We start from the raw sequence: 22,179 nt of genomic DNA, 5'->3' as shown, positions 1-22,179 counted from the left end.
CTACGGTGTGACAGCTGTGTGTGTTTCTCCTTGCTGCAAACCCGTACCCTTTGTTGATTTTAATTCCCTGTAAGCCAGCCACCCTCCCCCCTTCAATCACAGCTGGCAAAGGAAATAAAGTATCTATTGTTTTGAAACCATGCACTCTTTCTTTATTAATAAAAATAAGTGAGATAACTGACAAGGTAGCCCGGGTGGGGTGGGGTGCGGGAGGAGGAAAGGACAAGGCTACATTGCTTATTGTAGCCACACTACAAATCAAAACTGTTTGAATGACAACTTTCTGTTGCTTGGGCCATCCTCTGGAGTGGAGTGGCTGGGTGCCTGGAGCCTCCCACCTCGCATTCTTGGATGTCTGGGAGAGGAGGATATGGAACCTGGGGAGGAGGGCAGGCGGTTATACAGTGGATGCAGCGGGACTCTGTGCTCTTGTTGGCTTTCCTACAGCTCCAACAGATGCTTCATCATGTCCGTTTGCTCCCCCATTAGCCTCAGCATCACCTCCTGCCTCTGCTCTTCACGCTCACTTAATGCTTTCCTGGCCTCTGCCACTGAATGCCTCCATGCATTAAGCTGTGCCCTTTCAGTGCAGGAGGACTGCATGAGCTCAGAAAACATGTCATCACAAGTGCTTTTTTTTCGCCTTCTAATCTGCAATAACTTCAGGAACAGAGGTGATAGGGGGAGCACAGAAACACTTGAACCTGGGGGGAGAAAAAAAGGGAGAGTAAAATTTAAGATGATACATTTCTGAGAACAAAAGGGAGACTCTTTCACAGTGAATCAAGCAATTCACAGCAGACAGCACGTGTGCTTTAGGTACAGGTCGCATTTTGCCTTTTATATTGAGCGCCTGCCGGTACGGTGACACATCATACACGGCTGGGGCAACAGTTTCCAGGCAGTGATGGTAAGCCTTTTGGTATGCAGGGTTGGCTTCTTCTGCCTTCATAACATGTGGGAATGGTTTCAAACTGCAGTGCCATCCTTTCCCATAGCAAGCAATGCCAGTTGGGTTTCACAATTAAAAGGAGGGGCTGTGGTTTTCGGGTGGATGTGCAGCACACACCTCCCCCCACCTCACCACAGGGCTATTCTCTGGGATGATCCCTTCACCCCTCCCACCACCGCGTGGCTATTCTCCAGGATGATCCCTTTTAGCCATGTGCAAACAACCCAGCATGAACGGGATCCTTTTACTGTTCCCTTATAAAAATTCCACTACTTCAACCAGGTGACTATGAATGATATCACTCTCCTGAGGCTAACACAGAAAGATAAAGACCAAATGTTGCTTGAATGCAACCAAAATCCAGGACCATTCGCTGCCATGCTTTGTGCTGCAATGATTCCAGACTACTTGCTAGGCATGGTAAAGTGTCCTACCGTGGAGGACGAAATAAGGCAGTCCTCCCCAGAAACCTTCTGAAAAGGCTTTCAGAGTACCGCCAGGAGAGCTTCATGGAGATGTCCCTGGAGGATTCCTGCTCCATCCCCAGACACATTAACAGACTTTTCCAGTAGCTGTACCGGCTGCGAATGCATCCCAATTCTTCAGGGCAAATCAAACATTAAACACTGTTGCTTTTAAACCCTGTACTGTAGTTACAAATGTGCACTCACCAGAGCTGCCTTCTCCAGCTTCAGGGTTGGGGATCCCGCCTTGGGAGGGTATTGGCTCCAGGGTGATTAAAAGGTCCTGGCTGCCAGGGAGAAAGGATTCGCTGTTTGCCTGCTGCGCATTCTCCTCCTCTTCCTCATCCACAAAATCCTCCTCCTTGTTGCGCGAGACTCCCCCCTTGCAGGTGTCCATGGACAGTGGTGGGGTAATGGCAGAGTCTCCCCCTAGGATGCCATGCAGCTGATCATAGAAGCGGCATATATGGGGCTCTGACCCGGAGCGACCATTTGCCTCCTTTGTCTTTTGGTAGGCTTGCCTGAGCTCCTTAACTTTCACTAGGCACTGCTGCATGTCCCTGTAGTAGCCTCTCTCCACCATGCCCTGTGCGATTTTGGCATATATATTAGCATTTCTTCTTTTTGATCGGAGTTCGGCCTGCACAGATTCTTCTCCCCATACAGCATCAGATCTAGGGTCTCCCTTTCGGTCCATGCTGGAACTCGTTTGCGATTCTAGGGGGACTGCATGGTCACCTGTGCTGCTGAGCTCGTCACGCTGACCAAACAAGAAATTAAATGCAAAATTTCCCGGAGCTTTTACTGTGTACCTGGCTAGTGCATCGGAGTTCAAAGTGCTGTCCAGAACGGTCACACTGAAGCACTCTGGGATAGCTCCCGGAGACCAATACCGTCGAATTGCATCTGCACTACCCCAAATTCGACCCAGCAAGGTCAATTTTACCGCTACTCCCCTCGCCAGGGAGGAGTATAGAAGTCAATTTTAAGAGACCTTTAGGTCAATGGAACGGGGTTGGTTGTGTAGACGCATTCATTTTAAAATCGACCTAACGTGGCTAAATTTGACCTAAGCCCGTAGTGTAGACCAAGGCCAACTTTATGCTTGTAGAGTGCCCAGCAAAATCCTGACAAGGCCTCTACCACCAGACAAACAATAAATTACAACAACTTCACAATAGCATCGAGGCTGCACTGTCGCTCAGCGATCACAATTTTATTGTCCTGACAAAAACAAATAATTATGTCAAAATATTCCTAGACAGCGTTCCCCTCCTACCTTATTGCTTAAGTAATGTGTACCTACCTGTAGAAATCATACTGTTCCACTACTGGGAAATAATCTTGAACATATGCCTCACTCTGAGTAAGATATATTGTTAAATCAGCTAGAACCTTCTGAACAGGAAGCATTTTAGTGAAGCTAGTGATATTTGAACCAATCAAGTCCAACAAATTTTTGATATCTGAAAAACCAAGCATTGTGGGAGTACATCATTACAAGACCATAAAAGACAAATTATATTCTATATACACCAAGTTAAAATGCTCATTCATTTCAGCCATGTATCTGGAGAAAGGCAAGCCATGAAGACAAGCATGAAACAGGACAGGCAAGCCACAAGGAATATTAGCTTTCAACGTAAGATAATGGCATTTTAAGACACACATACTGTAGTTTTAACATTTAATTTAACAATGAAAGATGTTGACGTCATGTCAGAGTTTTCTTTCTGTTGATTCATTTTAAAAAGAATGTGTTTTTTAAATCCAGCTAGCTTAAATCTTCCATTTTTTTTGGTAATATATGAAATAACAATACTGAGCCAGGCAATTAGGTACTAAGTTTATGAATGATTATTAGGAGAAGTTTTAAGATTGTTTAAACTAGGGCTGTTGATTAATTGCAGTTAACTCACATGATTAACTCAAAAAATTAATCGGGATTAAAAAAATTAATCAATCAATCAATTGCAGTTCTAATTGCATTGTTAAACAATAAATACCAATTTAAATTTATTAAATATCTTTGGATTTTTTTCTGCATTTTCAAATATATTGATCTCAATGATACAGAATACAAAGTGTACATTCACTTTATATTATTATCACAAATATTTGGACTGTAAAAGCGATAAAACAGTATTTTTCAATTCACCTCATACAAGTACTGTTGTACAATCTCTATCACAAAAGTGCAACTTACAAATGTAGATTTTTTTGTTACAAAACACCATTCAAAAAAAACAAAACAGAACAATGCAAAACTTTAGAGCCTACAAGTCCACTCAGTCCTACTTCTCATTCAGCCAATCACTATGACAAACAAGTTTGTTTACATTTATGGGAGATAATGCTGCCCACTTCTTATTTACAATGTCACCAGAAAGTGAGAACAAGCATTTGTGTGGGACTTCTGTAGCCGGCATTGCAAGGTATTTACATGCCAGATATGCTAAACATTTGTATGCCCCTTCATGCTTCGGCCACCATTCCAGGGGACATGCTTCCATGCTGATGACACATTAAAAAAAGAAAGCGTTAATTAAGTTTGCGACTGAACTCCTTGAGGGAGAACTGTAGGTCTCCGGCTCTATTTTACCTGCATTCTGCCATATTTCATGCTATGGTAGTCTCGGATGATGACCCAGCAAATGTTCATTTTAAGAACACTTTTGTTGCAGATTTGACAAAACGCAAAGAAGGTACCAATGTGAAATTTCTAAAGACAGCTACAGTACTCGACCCAAGGTTTAAGAATCTGAAGTGCCTTCCAAAATCTGAGAGGGACGAGGTAGGGAGCACACTTTCAAAAGTCTTAAAAGTGCAACACTCTGATGCAGAAACTACAGAACCCGAACCACCAAAAAATAAAATCAACCTCCTGCTGGTGGCATCTGACTCAGATGATGAAAATTAACATGTGTCGGCCCGCATTGCTTTGGACTGTTATCGAGCAGAACCCGCCATCAGCATGAACATAACATAAGAATGGCCATACTGGGTCAGACCAATGGTCCATCTATCCCAGTATCCTGTCTTCTGACACTGGCCAATGCCAGGTGCCCCAGAGGGAATGAACAGAACAGGTAGTTATCAAGTGATCCATCCTGTGGACGCATGTCCTCTGGAATGGTGGTTGAAGCATGAAGGGACATATGACACTCTAGTGCATCTGGCATGTAAATACCTTGCAACACTAGCTACAACAGTGCCATGCGAAAGCCTGTTCTCAATTTTAGGTGACATTGTGAACAAGAAGCAGGCAGCATTATCTCCTGCAAATGTAAACGAACTTGTTTGTCTGAGCAATTGGCTGAACAAGAAACAGGACTGAGTGGACTTGCAGGCTCTAAAGTTTTACATTGTTTTATTTTTGAAAGCAGTTTTTTTAAAATATATAATTCTACATTTGTAAGTTCAACTTTCCTGATATAGAGATTGCACTACAGTATTTGTATTAAGTGAATTGAAAAATACTATTTCTTTTGTTTTTTACCATGCAAATATTTGTAATAAAAATATAAAGTGAGCAGTGTACACTTTGTATTCTGTGTTGTCATTGAAATCAATATATTCGAAAATGCAGAAAAACATCCAAAAATATTTAATAAATTTCAATTTGTATTCTATTGTTTACCAATGCGATTAAAACTGTGATTAATTTTTTTAAATCCCTTGATAGCCCTAGTTTAAACACTATTCCTACAGTATACAACACACCCTGTTAAAGAATTGAAGATCCTATATTAACTTCTTAACACAGGAAGAGTAAGAAGTTATAATCTCAGTCTTTACAAAATGCATACTTTAAATAAAAAGCCTTTCCAATTAGTTAGCAGCATTCTTCAAAAAGCTGTGCTAATGAAGTAATATTTTGGTCATCTCAATTTATGAGGGAACATGCCAATCTGTTGGCATAATTTAACAATTATATTTAGCTGCACAGAGATCCTAAAATATTTCATACTCCTATTGTACTATAAATATATAAAGAAATGCATTTTTCTTCATTCTTTTATTCCTTCAAAATTCTGATGCACCCTATTCCATCAGGATACATTCTGTAGATGTCAACTTGTCATATGAATTTGGTAATGCTCAGCACTGTCCCCCCTCCCTCCAGGAGAATCAGGCCTTTTTTACGCTTCGAAACAAATAGATTCAGGTACCAGGTTTCCTAGACCCAAACCCTCCTCCTCTCTGTTCATGAAATTACTCTATTACAATTTTTTCCCCCTCTGTTTTTAACTTGATGTCTACCCTGCACTCAGTTATTAGTAAGAAACATCAAGCTGCTAAAATAATGAAAGCCTGCCTTGTTTTATGCAAATTGCCAGCTACTGGAAAGGAGTATTTTTGCATTTAGATCTCCTTAATAAAGAAAATGTAACACCATCAGCTTAGAAAACTTTGACTCATTTTAGACAAGGTCACACAGTATGCTATGTTTACATACATACTGTGTATTATTTTCCCAAACTTACAAGGAACAGCTGTTTATATTGGCAGAACAGGTCCACAATGCAAGAACAGAAATTAAAACACATTAGTATACACATTCATATATTAAATGTACTACATGCTACCCTTTAATGATAACTAAACTATTAGCCAATTTAACGATTTTAATGGTTTGATTTTTGGGTACTTAAAAGGTTAGATAAAGAACAAGTTAAAATACTATGTAAGGCATGTGTTTTACCCACTAGATTTTATACCACAACGTAGATCAGTTTCTTTTTTTATTAGGAGCTTAGCTTAAATAAATAATAAATATTGTATGCGTGCTTTTTCCAACCAAGGCACGGTCAACATTATAGCACAATAAAGATATAGTAACCCAAATGCCATTTAGACATCAAGATTTCACTTGCAAGGCAAAAACAACGAGAAGTCCGGTGGCAGCTGAAAGACTAACAGATTTATTTGGGCATAAGCTTTCGTGGGTAAAGCTTATGCCCACATACATCTGTTGGTCTTTAAGGTACCACCGGACTCCTCATTGTTTTTGTGGATACAGACTAATTTAGGGAGGAGGGATAGCTCAGAGGTTTGAGCATTGGCCTTCTAAACCCAGGGTTGTGAGCTCAATCCTTGAGGGGGCCATTTGGGGCAAAAATTGGGGATTGGTCCTGCTTTGAGCAGGGGGTTGGACTAGATGACCTCCTGAGGTCCCTTCCAACCCTGATATTCTATGATTCTATTACAGCTACGCCTTTGATACTTGCAAGGTAGCAGTAGTCTAAGAAACAATGCACACAAACACCATATGTTGTCTTCTTAGATTTAATTATGAGACAATAATACTGCCAAAGGTGGTCTTCTCATTCTACAAAAATGTGAACAAGTTTTATATTTCATCTTTGATAGCATTTTCTGAGACATCACCAATAAGGAGGATACAAAAATATAACCATGGTAAAGGAGTGATACTAAACTTTAATGTTATGCTCTAGAAAACAATTTATCAATCAAAATAAAAAGCAAATTCTATCATCAGTTTCACCTGATAAGATGTTCCTGGTTTGGTTCAGCACTAAATCTGGAGTATCATTAAAGGCTGCATAGCCCTAAAATAAACGGTGAGAGTTAAAAGAACATCTCAATGCCAAATTGCTCACATCTGTTTTTCTATTATAAAAGGGCTAACATTATACACATCACATCTTATCTGGTATGTCAAACAAATTTTATGTCACCCCTTAAAAGTACAAAAATACTACAGAAAGCTTAATGAGAGAATCTAATCCAGGTAGTTTACTCTCCCAATTAGTCCCTGAAGAAGTAAACACACACACACACACACACACACACACACTTTTTAAACATACATCAGTCACATTCTCATGATTATGACCCAAAGGTGCTTTTTGTCCAACGCAGACCTAAAGCTTACAGAGCTAAGGACACAGGCATGTATTCTCTGTAAACAATGCTGAAATGCTGAACACCTGCACAGTCTTCTCCTCTAAGAGTGCCCCCAGCCCATCCCAAAACAAAAAAGTCACATTGAGAGTGGTGAGCAGAAACACCAGTCAGGAAAGATGACCAACACGGTCACCAGGGCCAGAATTTCAATCCTTTTCCTCAGGCCTTTGTTTTATGGAAACAAAGGATTATGAACAAAAAAACCTCAAGATGCTCAAAACAGTGGATGCCAATTGCAGGAGAACTTTCCATCATCTTAACCAGATGGGAAAGGAAAGGGCACACTTCACTCTACCTAGCCATCACTCACTACCTTTGTATCTCCCCCTCACTCTTATCACCCATGTGACAGGCAGGGGTCTGGATGAACCCCTCATGCCCTGGGGCTTGTGGACTGCTTTTCTATCTTGTAACAGGGCTTCTACTACAAGTACCTCAGCTTTAAAATAAGAAAAGGTAGTAGACCAGTGGTGGGCAACCTGCGTCCATCAGGGTAATCCGCTGGCAGGCCACGAGACAGTTTGTTTACATTAACCTCTGCAGGCACGGCCATCTGCAGCTCCCAGTGGCCATGGTTCGCCATTCCTGGCCAATGGGAGCCAAAGGAAGTGGCGGCCAGCACGTCCCTGCAGCCTGCGCCCTTCCCGTAGCTCCCGTTGGCTGGGAATGGCGAACCGCAGCCACTGGGAGCTGTAGGCAGCCATGCCTGCGGACGGTCAATGTAAACAAACTGTCTTGTGGCCCGCCAGTGGATTTCCCTGATGGGACGCAGGTTGCCCACCAGTGCAATAGACCCAGATTCTGTCTTTTTGCTTTTGAAGAATATCCTGCAGTAGACAATTAATGTTAATTATGGATGCACACTGCTCTGAAGATGTAAAGCCTTAAGTAAGTATTATTACATATTAAATCTTAAGATGTGAACCAACGCTGGGACAGTTAGCAGAGAAACCCACTAAGAAGAGGAAAGGGAAAGAAAGACTTTTACTTGGGAAAGCGAAGAACAAATGTCATATGTAATCGTCCCATCCTATTATTTAACGTAAAGAAACATACCTTTTGAACCAAACTGGAAAGGTCTATTTTAAGGACATCATTGACTTTGGCAAGCTGTGTGCTCACACCTGGCAACTAGGATGGAAAAAAGCATTCTTGAGATAAACCAAAATACCATATACACTACTTGACCATATATTTCAAAGGAGATGTAAAAACAAATTGGAAGAATATGTACAGCACAATATTGCTAGTGCTCTCCTTAAACCTTCATTGGATGAAAGCAAAATTTATAATCAATTATAGTTAGCAGATCATAGTGTTGGCCAGAACAGCACTTTAACATAGCTGTTTGACACATATATCTCTCTATCTTACTTTCTAGTGCACTCAAGATGAAAGCAGTCATTGAAATTGCACAGATGAAGAGATACAGAACAGATCATTTTACTACACAAATTGAGCCTAAATCAGAGGAATATTCCTGAGGTAATACAATGAAACTACACTGTGAAATGTTGAAAAAATATTTTCTTACCCCACTGAAGTTAGCATTGATATTCAGTTGATTTAATGAATTTCTGATAATGTTGCAAGTTGAAGCAGCTTGAGCAGCAGAGCACGCAGAGTCACTGAGTGTATTGCTCAGGTGTATTTTAACATTGGTCAGGTTAGCATGCAGCCTTTCAGTACCTTCCTGCAAAACCTCCACAGAGACGCTCACATTTTCCAGTGCCTCCTTTGTTTCTCTGATTGCTATGATGATACAAAGATTTTAAAACAAGTTTCATTTAGAAGTCAGTCCAGTTACTCAGCAAGATGCATACATTTAATGACAAAAAACAACTATTGCAGCAGAAAATATACTGCAAATAGAAGCATGGCATATTTTGCTAGTACAGGCCAAACATAATCAGTCAGTCAATCTATTTTTACCAGGATTCCACCCACCCCCAAAATGTACCCCTTTTTACTCTTTGTTCGGTTCACTAGTTTTGGTGGATTGCAACACAGAAATACAATGAGACCACTGTTTCATTATCATATACCAGCGCAAGTGGGTCAAGTCATTAGCAACAAATCCAGGGCCTTGTTTTGCAAGCTCAGTACGATATTTTCTGTATTTCTATCACTACCATACACTTGGGGCACATCACTGAACTCTGAGTTTCAAGTGAAACAGAACATGTTGCACCAGCCAACACTAATGCTGGTTCAACATTTTCTGCCTTTAGATCTCACCCCAGTCATACAAAAACAATGAAGTGCTGAACAGAAGAGTAATAGACAAACAGATACAGCTAAAAATGCACAAGAAAGTGCACAAAAAATGAACCACACTTCACACAACACACAAGATTTTGTCAAGTCTTTTACCTTTGATAGCCCTTTCCACTTTGACTTCAAGCCAAATAGAAAAATAAAGCAAAGAAACGAGAATGATAATGGGTGATGAGAAAGGGGTCTGGTGATGTGTGCAAACAGTTTCATGTGCATGGGTAGAGAAAAATAAAAAAACCAGTGACTAACTTCAGTGATAATTTGCACTTTTGTATGTACAACTGCACCACTTACAAATTCCTGAATTAGCAATCTTGTATAAAACAAGAACTGTTGAAATCATCTTTATAATGGAGAAATCACAGAATCAAGTGTTACTAAGCCCCAAAGCATGTATGGTCAAGAAATTTTAGTTGCTGGTATCTTCACAATAAACTAGACAAATATTTTAACTTGATGGTGCTAGCCCAGGCATAAAAAGCAGCAACACACCTATGAGGACTGAAGGTATAAAACAGTATGACCTGCCTGAGAAGCAGACAAACTACTACTCATTAATTACAGTTCACAAAAAGTTTGAATGTTTCCTAATCAGCCTTTTCATATAAGAAGAAAAAGTCTGGCAATAGATATACAATTTCAAATTATGGGAAATTCACTACAAAGACCCAGCCGAATAAGCTCAAAACCTTTCGTACAATGCAATCAATCCACTGGCTAACTCTGCTGTCTAAACTTTCTACCACTGCAACTTCCATAAACCATTGGGACTACTGGAAGAGGTAAAGATGGGACGTTTACCTAGCCAAAACCTAGCATTCAAAGACGCTTCTAAATACCCAGAAGGTCCAGTATCCGTCCGTCTGAAAGTTCACAGAGGTCAAATACCTTTTTAAGCAGAAAGATACAAGGATGCATATTCTGAGGAAAAGAAAAATAAGCTCCTGCCACTGGAATAATGCTCTTTCCTCTGTAATGGGACCATGCTTTCCCCTCTTGTCCCAAGGCATGCACAAAACTCTCAATTCATTTGATAAGTGTCACTGCCCAGAAAAATACTCCACCTATAGACTGATTACAAAATTACGTAAACTTGTGGAATAGGGAGAGGGTGTCTCTCTTAACAAGGCAATGGAACGTTAATAAATAAAAGCAGAGATGTGCATTTACCTCCTGCCATCATTAGAGCTGCATCGAGTGCAGGGCGCACTTCTTTCGCAAACCGCTCTTGAACTCTGCTGCCAAGCAATGGCCCAACATCTGTAGAAAGAGAAAATAAAAACACACTGCAAGCCAGTTCAATACAATCCTGTATCACTACTTATCAGAACAAGTATCTTGCACCAATTTTTATTAACTTCTAAAAAAGCTGCACTCAGGACTAAAATCAAAGTTCAGTGTAAGAAGACAACTTCACTGCTCACACCTTCTTTGGCAACACTTACCTCTAAGACTTATGGGATTAAACAATAAATCAAAAGGGAGTGACGTCTATTTATTCGTGCCTGACTTGGGAAAGTGAAGACAATAGCAATGCAACAAGACACCAGAAACGCGTACTCCAGTATTGCTTTTTGTTATCGAAGCTCTGCTCCTTCGCTTTAGTTTTTCATTTTTCAGAACACACTTTTTTAAGAGTCCATCATTTTGCAGTGAATTTTGGGCAACAATCCTTTACTATGAATTATTTTTCATAGTGCACAAGAAATAGGGAAATTGATTCTTTGGATCCCTTTCTCCCTCCTTTTCCCCAAAAGCCCCAGCTGTGTTCTTAAAAAACAGTCCCAAAGATTCTTTAAATTTTCCATTTTTGGACTTCTGCCCATCACTGTAGTATCTGACTATCTTCCACATAGAATACTTGGCAACAGTGAAGTCCCTAGTGAACTTCATGGAGTCTCTAGCTTCCCTCCATTTTCAAGTCACAGAAAGCTCTTAGGGTAGGTTTTTGGGGGGCAGGTTTGGGAGGCGGTGTCAGGGGGCTATGGCATGGGAGCATCCAAGGTGGTCAACATTGTTAATTCTGGTTATGGTGGAAAGGCTTTATTAAACAGGAAGGTTTTTCAGTGTTTCCTAAAAGCGGTCAAACTCTGGATTTGTCTAAATTCCTCCATAACTTCATTCCACAGCTTAACTTAATTTAACATGCTTTGTCAGCAGCTCCCATACACTTTGTTCTGGCTTTTCACTATTGCTCTAGAGCAGGGGTTGGCAACCTTTCAGAAGTGGTGTGCTGAGTCTTCATTTATTCACTTAAATTAAAGGTTTCGCGTACCAGTAATACATTTTAATGTTTTTTAGAAGGTTTCTCTCTTTAAGTCTATATATTATATAACTAAACTATTGTTGTATGTAAAGTAAACAAGGTTTTCAAAATGTTTAAGAAGCTTCATTTAAAATTAAATTAAAATGCTGATCTTACGCTGCCGGCCCGCTCGGCCCGCTGCCAGCCTGAGGTTCCATTCACCTAGGCTGGCAGCAGGCTAAGCGGGGCCTGCGGCCGGGACCCCAGACTGGCAGTGGGCTGAGTGGCTCAGCCCGCTGCCGGTCTGGGGTTCTATCCGCTGGCTCCTGCCAGCCAGAGTCCCAGCTGCCGGCTCCTCTCAGCACGCTGCTGGTCTTGGATCCCGGTCCTGCCCATGTAGAGGGGGAACCTACCTTCTCCGTGGTTCTAGCCCATTCTCTTCCTCTCTCTCTGCACTGAGCTGAGGGTGGGAGTGCACTGATCACAGGGCTGGGGGTGAAGGAACAGGTTGGGGGTTAGGGTGCAGGGTCTGGCCAGGAGCTAGAATGAGGGAGGAGGCTTAGGGTTGGGGCAGGAGCTTTGGGTGTGGAGTGCTTACCTGGGCAGCTCCCATTTGGTGCGACGGGTGCAGGTGGGAATGTGGGGGAGGGGCTGCAGAAGCTCCTGTTTGGTGCTCAAGGTTGGGGTGGGAATGTGGGGGGTGCAAGAGTCAGGGTGGGGGGCTACGGGCGTGTGAGGAGGGTGCAGGAGTCCGAGCAGGGGGTGTAGGGGGGACTGGGTATGTGGGGGGGGACTGGAGTCAGGGCAAGGCGCGCGTGTGTGGGGGTGTGTAAGGGTGAGGACAGAGGGCTGGGGGTGTGGGCTAGGGTCGTAGGGGTGCTCCCAGCCCCCTGCCCAGAGCGGCTCAAGGCAGGGGGCTGGAGGGGATATGCCCTGTTTCCACCTCCTTGCCCAAGGCCCCATCCCCATCTCTCCTCCACCTCTTCCCTGGAGCAGCAAGCGCGCTGCAGCTCCACTTCTTCCCCTCCCTCACAAGGGCCATAGGCTGATCAGTGGCAGAGAGGGAGAGGAGGAGGGGCAGGAAACCAGCATGCTGGGAGAAGAGGCGGGGGAGAGGAGCTCGCCTGCCCTGCAGCAGCAGCTGGCAGGACCACACTTCTTTACCCTGCCCCCATGGGGCGGAGAAGAGCAGGCCGGGGCGGGCAAGATTTTTAATGGGGTCCCGGCAGGCAGCAGCGTGCCATTAAAAATTGGCACGCGTGCCATAGGTTGCCGACCCCTGCCCTAGAGGAATACAACTCTTGGTGGCTTGTAGATGGAGATGTGGCCTCTTATGAGCTGGAACCTGTCCCACAGTCTGCTTTGAAAATAAAGACTCAGGCCTTAAACTGGCAGAAGCTTACAAGAAGTGGAAGATTGGACAAGTGACCAGGGAAGAGGATAAAAATATTGCTCAGGCATGCAGGAGTTAAATCAGGAAGGCCAAATCACACCTGGAGTTGCAGCTAGCACGAGATGTTAAGAGCAACAAGAAGGGTTTCTTCAGGTATGTTAGCAACAAGAAGAAAGTCAAGGAAAGCGTGGGCCCCTTACTGAATGAGGGAGGCAACCTAGTGACAGAAGATGTGGAAAAAGCTAATGTACTCAATGCTTTTTTTGCTTCTGTCTTCACAAACAAGGTCAGCTCCCAGGCTGCTGCACTGGGCAGCACAGCATGGGGAGGAGGTGACCAGCCATCTGTGGAGAAAGAAGTGGTTTGCGACTACTTAGAAAAGCTGGATGACCACAAGTCCATGGGGCCGGATGCGCTGCATCCAAGAGTGCTAAAGGAGTTGGCAGATGTGATTGCAGAGCCATTGGCCATTATCTTTGAAAACTCACGGCGATCGGGGGAGGTACCAGACGACTGGAAAAAGGCTAATGTAGTGCCCATCTTTAAAAAAGGGAAGAAGGAGGATCTTGGGAACTACAGGCCAGTCAGCCTCACCACAGTCCCTGGAAAAATCATGGAGCAGGTCCTTAAGGTATCAATTCTGAAGCACTTAGAGGAGAGGAAAGCGATCAGGAACAGTCAGCATAGATTCACCAAGGGCAAGTCATGCCTGACTAATCTAATTGCCTTCTATGACGAGATAACTGGCTCTGTGGATGAGGGGAAAGCGGTGGATGTGGTGTTCCTTGACTTTACCAAAGTTTTTGATACGGTCTCCCACAGTATTCTTGAAAGTAAGATAAAGAAGTATGGGCTGGATGAATGGACGATACGGTGGATAGAAAGCTGGCTAGATTGTTGGGCTCAACAGGTAGTGATCAATGGCTCCATGTCTAGTTGGCAGCCAGTATCAAGTGGAGTGCCCCAAGGTCGGTTCTCAGGCCGGTTTTGTTCAATATCTTCATAAATGATCTGGAGAATGGTGTGGATTGCACCCTCAGCAAGTTTGCAGATGACACTAAACTGGGAGGAGAGGTAGATACGCTGCAGGGTAGGGATAGGATACAGAGGGACCTAGACAAATTAGAGGATTGGGCCAAAAGAAATCTGATGACGTTCAACAAGGACAAGTGCAGAATCCGGCACTTAGGATGGAAGAATCCCATGCACCGCTACAGACTAGGGACCAAACGGCTAGGCAGCAGTTCTGCAGAAAAGGACCTAGGGGTTACAGTGGACGAGAAGCTGGATATGAGTCAACAGTGTGCCCTTGTTGCCAAGAAGGCCAATGGCCTTTTGGGATGTATAAGTAGGGGCATTGCCAGCAGATCAAGGGACGTGATCGTTCCCCTCTATTCGACATTGGTGAGGCCTCATCTGGAGTACTGTGTCCAGTTTTGGGCCCCACACTACGAGAAGGATGTGGAAAAATTAGAGAGAGTCCAACGGAGGGCAACAAAAATGATTAGGGAACTGGAACACATGACTTATGAGGAGAGGTTGAGGGAACTGGGATTGTTTAGTTTGCGGAAGAGAAGAATGAGGGGGGATTTGATAGCTGCTTTCAACTACCTGAAAGGGGTTCCAAAGAGGATGGATCTAGACTGTTCTCAGTGGTAGCAGATGACAGAACAAGGAGTAATGGTCTCAAGTTGCAGTGGGGGAGGTTTAGGTTGGATATTAGGAAAAACTTTTTCACTAGGAGGGTGGTGAAACACTGGAATGCGTTACCTACAGAGGTGGTGGAATCTCCTTCCTAAGAAGTTTTTAAGGTCAGGCTTGACAAAGCCCTGGCTGGGATGATTTAGTTGGGGGCTGGTCCTGGTCCTGCTTTGAGCAGGGGGTTGGACTAGATGACCTCCTGAGGTCCCTTCCAACCCTGACATGATTCTATGGAGGTAGATACATACTCAGTTTAGTCTCTAACTTCCAGAGCATGGAAAGTCATAAATGAATGCTGAACATGCAGATGACTATTTTAAATTATCCTCCAAATGCCCATTCGTCTTGTGCATGGCCACCCTTTCTCTGAGACCAGTTGTGAATTCTGTGGCTCTGTCTAAACTAGGATTTTAAAGGTATGATATTAAATAATGTGATAACATGTTTTAAAAGCCTAGCATAGACAAGACATGCTGTTTTTAACATGTGCTATAGCATGTTAAAGTAAAGTATATACGGTCTTATGTAAACAGATTTTTAAAACTTGCTCGCTAAAGGGTGCTAACACCACACCTTTTAGTCTAGTCTAGAGAAGATCCATATGTAGCTGGGCTCCTTTTAACTTTAGACACTGAAGTAAAAGCCTTGGGGGAAAAAATTCCATATTATGGCTTTTTCTTAAAATGCATTTATTTATTCATTCATTAAAAGTTTCAGTCCCCAAGTGCTATAACTGTGCTGCAGAGGAAAACGCAGCAACTGCTTTCAGTTTCATGATCTGTGCTTTTCAAGTGCTAATTATAAAATAATTGCTCTCAATAATTCTCTCTTGCTCCAGCCAAATATCTGAAAGAGTTTTACCATCATCAATAAATGTACATCTCAACATGTCTATGTGGTGGGTATTATTAGAATGCCAAGAACACTGAAACACAGTACCTGATTCGACTAAGCTCAAACACAACCTGAATTGCAGCCAGGAGCCATGTCACTTGTCACCCAGTCCTGTGCTTTAAAAATTAAGAAATGCTTCCTCAAACCACCAAGTACTAGTGATTACTGGACTCAAAAAGGCAAAAATTATTAGTCTTTGACTTAAAGTGAAAGTCATTTAAAGAAGAATGGAGTTTATTTTTTAGAAAAATGTATATCATGCCATGTGACATTTTTCATGAAGAATTATATTTTTGTTTTATTGATCTGCTTGGGATTCTGATTATAACAACTGGACTTTCGTATTGCGTTATAAGTCATTCACAAGCGCATCAGTGAACTTACCGTGAATACACATCTAACATAACATAGACATAGCTAATAAAAAAAAGGTTTTATTGCTTACTATTAAGGTCGGAGAGTGCTTTGTTCTTGGTAGTGTTGTATTGGCTCACCAAGTAGTCAATTTGCTAAAAGTTTTAAAAAAATATTTTTAGTAAAGAAACAGTAACTACCCCACACATGCATATTTAGCTGCAAACCCCCAAAACTCTTGAACTCTATCATTAATACTTTCAACAATGTACAATGCAATTCTCTTTAACCATGAGATGCTTAATTGAGAAGTCTCCTAGTGAGCAGATTTAAACCCCAGTGATGATTAATAGCAGCAATTGATGCTTCATGAGGATTCCTTCAAGTGATTTAGTATGACTAGGGTCTTGTCTCTCTCTGTTTCATGCTAGTTCTATCCCTCTGGTCATCTAACAATGTTTAGTCCCTCCTTCACTGAGATATATACAGAAAGTGTCTGAACTGCTTCACCATTTTTTATTCCTTTGCCCTTAACATGCTAAGCAGCTTGCAGGCGCTTCCATTGCTGGCCGTGGGAAGGGAGGTGGCTGTCCTTTTCCAATACTATGGTTCTGTCCAGTGACAGTTTGGGCTCTGCACTGTCCCTGACAGCAGCATTATTATGACGATGAGGTCTTTTGTTAATCAATTTTTGTTTGGTTTGTATTTCTATTTGGCTTGCATCTTCAAGTATTCAGTGTAGTAAATCCCATATGTCACAAAAGCAGCGGTGATTAAATGTCCAAAATCAACAAATGCAGCATATGAAACATTTTGTGCCTGCCTGAGATTATGTTTTTGCCTCTCTTATCAATATACCATAGTTTTCTAGGCTCTAGAGTCTGTAGAAGAAACTAAATTAAACAGTTCTTAGCAGAACTGCTATGAATTCCCAAACAACGTCACAAAACAAAGTGGGATTTAGAATGACTAGGAAAACAAGTATAGATACCCTAGGGGAAGGGGATATAAGTTGATGTCCTTAATAGACAGACTGTCAACTGCACTGAAGTGTGGTGTTGACAGTGCAAAATTTATATAGCCTGCAAATCTTCTATGACAACAGCTCTGAGCACCTGGCATCTTTATCAAATCCTCTATACATTATGCACTTAATGCTGATTGGCTGTGTTAAGTTAGACTTCTGAAGTACTGTCTGCAGTCTACAATCAAATGGATTCTATACCACAGTCAACAAAACGAAAGAGCCTTCCTATTAGTCTCAAGAATTTCTAAGATTTAATTAGAGGCACATGAGCACATGATGTAAAGATGCCTGTACAACAAAGCAACATATTAAGAAAAGTCACATATAATAGAATAAATGTTATCTATAGTCACTAGAGTTAATTCTACAGAGAAAGAACTAATAATCCTAGGTAAAAACTGGAAAACAATACATAAAACTGAGGCTTTGATAAGTTTCTGCAGTTTCCATGAGTATTCTAATACTTATTTTAACTTAGTGCAACAGACTTTTAGGAGTCATTAGCTTTTTAGATATTTCATATATACATCACGATAGCTGAAGGAAACACAATAGATTGTATATTCTGACATTTCCTACAGTAAGCACTCAACTGTGGCTGATGCAAAGGAGTGAGGGGGTTGGAAGAATTCTTGGTATAACTGGGTCACAACCACCAATGTCAAAAATGATTGTAGACTTATGAAAAGCACTCCATACTGCAAACCAAAGGTTTACTATGTGACCTCATCTTTCTTTCACCACATCTACCGCAAAGGACTCTGCCACGACATTGCATTTACATACATATGTGCTGGAGGCAAAAGAGAATAATATGCCCAGATGTGGAGAGAATTAAGGAAGTGGTGGATAGAGATTTCCCTTCAAACAACAGTGTACTCCAGCCCAGGCTGCAATGTTGGAGGAGACATCTTGAATTCCCAGACTCTCACGTTATCACTGCAAAGCCCTCAGTCAAAAGAAAAGCAGTTCATACTCTATGAGAGAGTGGGATTATTATGACCAATGCGGAGGATGGTCACTGTGCCCACAGGTGAGACAGTATTGCCTGAACTGGCTCTGTAAAAACTTTAGCTACCAATAAGAAGTAGGATATTTGTTTGCTTTCCACATGATTTTTAAACAGTATGTTTTTTCAGTTTTTAACAAATTAAACATCTAACACAGAAGGGAAAAGCTATCATATAAAGTTCTCTAATAGGAATTCATCTTTCACTGGAGAACGTCATATAGAGAGGTATTTGGAGGACTCTTTGCAACATAAAAAGGAAGTGTGAAGTCTTAAGGACACTGTACTTCATATTTGGGATGCCTCAATATATGCATTTAAAGAAAGCATAAAAGGTGTTCAACAAAAAAACAGAAAAGGCTACCATCCACTCCAGAGGATATTGGCATAAGGAAAAGGAATGTAAGGAACTGTTGCCCATGCATACTTTTATAAGAATTGCCAAAAACAGGAGGTTATTTCCCTTAAAAAATTACCTCTTTGGCAACGCACAGTGCAGCAACAGAAAAAAGGCAAAGGAATATCACATTACTGCAGAGCCTCTTATTTGTTCGAAGAATGCTGGTCCACAAGAATAACTGGTGGATATTTATTAACATATGAGAAGTCCTTTATCTTTAATTGTATTGTGCATTATATATTATATGATTGGCAACCAGAGCAATGGATGGGCACCCATAAAGGAAATACAGTTTGTTGCATGCATCACTAATACCAAATAGAAAGAAACACTATTTTCTAGAATACTTATCTTACATATACAATCACATATATAAAGAAAACATCTCTTTACCCCTGGAGTGTCATTGAGGAAAATTCTCAGGTCTTTAAAATTACTGTGCACCAGGTTCTTTGCTCCTCGGACTTGACTTGTTAAGTGTTGGTTGGCAGCATAAGCACAAAGGACACCGATACTATAAATAGAAAGATAAGAGCTATTACTTTACTACTGCAAATACCCATTCTGCCAATTAAGAACAAAAAACATAGCAAAGCAATCAACATTTATCTGGATAACGGAGTCCCTGCAGATAAATTAGTATCTCCTTTTAATATAAATTTTATTTGAACCACTAGGTGGCACTAGGGAATTAGCTATAAGATTTGACATATCACATCACTAATTTTCTACATGTTTAATAAAGAAATCACGTTAACTCAAAAGCCTTCAAAAGGAACACACAATAGCAAGACATATTTGCAGCACTGCAGTTGTCAAAAATTTACAAAATTTATACAAGATACGAATACTATGCATACTTGGTTATTTTTTAAAACTATGATTTATGAAGGCTAACATTCCTTTTCACTAGTAATCATTAGTTTGACACACCTAGAAGAAAACAGTTGGTAAAATAACTTATTATTAAAAGGAATCATACATGAAACACGTTTTAAATTAGAATTACTTCCACTGCTAATTTTTTCACTATGGTCCCAATCTTCCAAATACTTTACATGTACTTAAAAGCACATAGTTTAATTAACTTCAATGGAGTTACTCATATGCTTAAAATTAAAAGGATGCCCACAGAGTTCGCAGAACTCGGGCCATAGGGAGAAATATATAAAACAAATTAACAACTTGAAAGATGGTAGGCAGATGGGAGTTTCAATCAGTGCATTTGGTGATTATTTTCCCAGTTTGGCCATTATGGTTACAAAATGCTATCTTCAACAGAATATATCTGTATTTACAGTAAAATATGGTAACTAAAAGCCCATGACAAGCTTGAGAGAGTTATCTTAGACTATAAAATATTTCATTCTTTGTTCAGTTTCTTTCCACATGGAACTATGTTTATCAGTTGCCAAAGTGAGACACTTCTTAAAAAATCCCTGTAGTTACTGAAACCCTGTTCCGCTCCTTTTACATATAGATCTCTGCTCTCGTAGGCTAAGAGCCGCACTCTGAAGCTCAGGTGGGAATGCAACAGTGGAATCAAGAGAGATGGTCTCTATGGTAGGCAGAGAAGAAATCCACTTTGCAGGTTAAAAATTAAAACCTTAAATTTCAGACGGACTGGTGGTAGATCAGACCATGGGTGTAACATGCCCCTCTTTTGGGAATGTTGCTTAGGAAGGCAGGTATTTGCCTTCACTACCTGCAATTTCTGGATAGCATTAAGGTGTAACTTCATGCAGTTTGCATTGCAGTAAACCAGTTTGAGGCTAGCAATATCAAAGGGAGCTGACAGATGCAAAGAGCACCATCTAATGGTATCATCATGCTAGGAGATCACTAACACAAATGGCTCTGTACTACATCAAAATCTACAACTGGGGTCAAAGAGACCTGAGCACTTCATACTATTAATGGTTTATTTTACCGTAGTGCCTACAAGCCAGCCATGTTGAGTGCCCTATTGTGTTAGCTGCATGGTAAATAACTGTTCTGACTCCAGAATTCACAATCTATGGAAGACATGATTTAACAAGTGGAGGAGACCAGCATATCTGGTGGGGTGGAAGGGTAACGAACAATAAGACATGCACAATTCTTAGCAAATCAGGAGCACAACTTGCCACCCGATTAGCCATTATCATGTTGCAATTTTGTGTATTTGTTACATTTGAGTTCAGTTTTGAGGAGACACAGTATTGGACAGCAGTTTTTTATATTTTAACTAAGAGGTTTTTCCCATATATAAGGGGTGGCAAGGGACAAAGTATGAAAGTTGCTTGTCAGAGACATGAAGAATCAGATAATCAAGGCAGGCGTTGTTGGCAGAGTGAAGAGAGGAGCGAACCTTGCAATAAAGGTAACAGAGCAGGGATATAGTGGGAAGGGCTTTGAAAGTAGTAATGGACAAGAATCTTAGCCGCATGGGCAGAGAGAAGAGGTCATTTTGGAGATGTTGTTTATTACTGTACCACAAGATGTAAATAAATACTCTAGATGCTGCTAGAGTTGTTCTATTAGAATTGTTTTCTATTAGAATTGCATCACTAACCTTCACCTTGGAGAAAGAGAAGGATTTGGGATAGGATGACAACTGGCGAGTTCAACATCAAGAGATAATTTCTTAATCAAAGGTTTAACAATTGCTTCCTTAAAAGATGCTAGTGTCCAGCCTTCTCAAAGAGAGCCGTTGATGGTAACTGAGGGCTGTTTACATTGAAAATGAAGGTGTAATTGTAGCGTGAGCAGGCATAACCATACTAGCTTTGACCTAGCTAACGCTGGCGACAATCGTAATGAAGATATGGCCGCATGGGTTAGCAAAGGTCATGGGTCAATTCCATTTGTAGCCCACCACTCCCTGAAAATCCTTGCTAGTCACATCAATCAACACTCAAGCAGAGACGTGCGTCTCCACCAAACAATTTAAAAGACAAAACAAACTGATCTGATATATATATATATTAAGCATCTTTAAAAGGTGACCATTCAAAATAAGCCAGCTGCATTTCTGGCAAACATATACATTGTTCTCCTTGTAGATGTGAAAGAAACAATGATTCTGAATATTATTTTCCCAGTGAAAGAAAACTGATTAGCTACTTTCTTTTGACCAACTGAAAAAGAAAAATGTCTCATGACTGACATTCAAATGTAAAGTACAATATTAGCGTGTAACTCACATAACTGAGTTTACAATGACATCTTTGTTCTTTGGAAGGGATTGTTTTTATATCCTTAGAGTATTCTTTTTACAAAGCAAAGAGGTCAGCAATTGCAACCCAACAAAAAAAGGTACTCTGTAAATTCGAATGTGATCTTTTACTCTTTAGCTTTCTGAGAGGAGGGTGCGGGAGAGACGCGAATCTTGAAACAAACTGTGCACTCAAACATTCACCTGTTCTAAGCAGATACACAACACAAAAGGGAAAAACTCTACTTATTACCTAATGAGCTTGAAAAATCACCAAATAAAAGAAGAGAGAAAAGGAAAAGAGATGACACAAGACTTGCCTTTCCCATAACAGAC

General features: G+C 41.1%; 1 protein-coding gene across 6 annotated transcripts in view; it reads right to left on the bottom strand.

Annotated features, from left to right (window-relative positions):
- The window catches only part of PROM1 (prominin 1), a 93,146-nt gene that overhangs the window by 26,649 nt on the left and 44,318 nt on the right, over positions 1 to 22,179 (bottom strand). For all 6 annotated transcript variants that reach the window (XM_084626857.1, XM_084626862.1, XM_084626858.1 and 3 more), the window contains 7 exons: positions 19,041 to 19,161; positions 16,303 to 16,366; positions 10,795 to 10,884; positions 8,882 to 9,099; positions 8,404 to 8,478; positions 6,926 to 6,989; positions 2,723 to 2,882 (listed from right to left, as the gene is read on the bottom strand). In XM_084626857.1, the coding sequence (XP_084482983.1) occupies positions 2,723 to 2,882; positions 6,926 to 6,989; positions 8,404 to 8,478; positions 8,882 to 9,099; positions 10,795 to 10,884; positions 16,303 to 16,366; positions 19,041 to 19,161 (792 nt within the window). The remainder of the gene's footprint in view (positions 1 to 2,722; positions 2,883 to 6,925; positions 6,990 to 8,403; positions 8,479 to 8,881; positions 9,100 to 10,794; positions 10,885 to 16,302; positions 16,367 to 19,040; positions 19,162 to 22,179) is intronic.

Source organism: Lepidochelys olivacea (assembly GCF_965140295.1).
Source record: "Lepidochelys olivacea isolate rLepOli2 genome assembly, chromosome: 4".
NCBI lineage: Eukaryota > Metazoa > Chordata > Testudines > Cheloniidae > Lepidochelys > Lepidochelys olivacea.
Note: the sequence above shows the minus strand (reverse complement) of the source record. Positions and strands in the feature narration are given on the sequence as shown.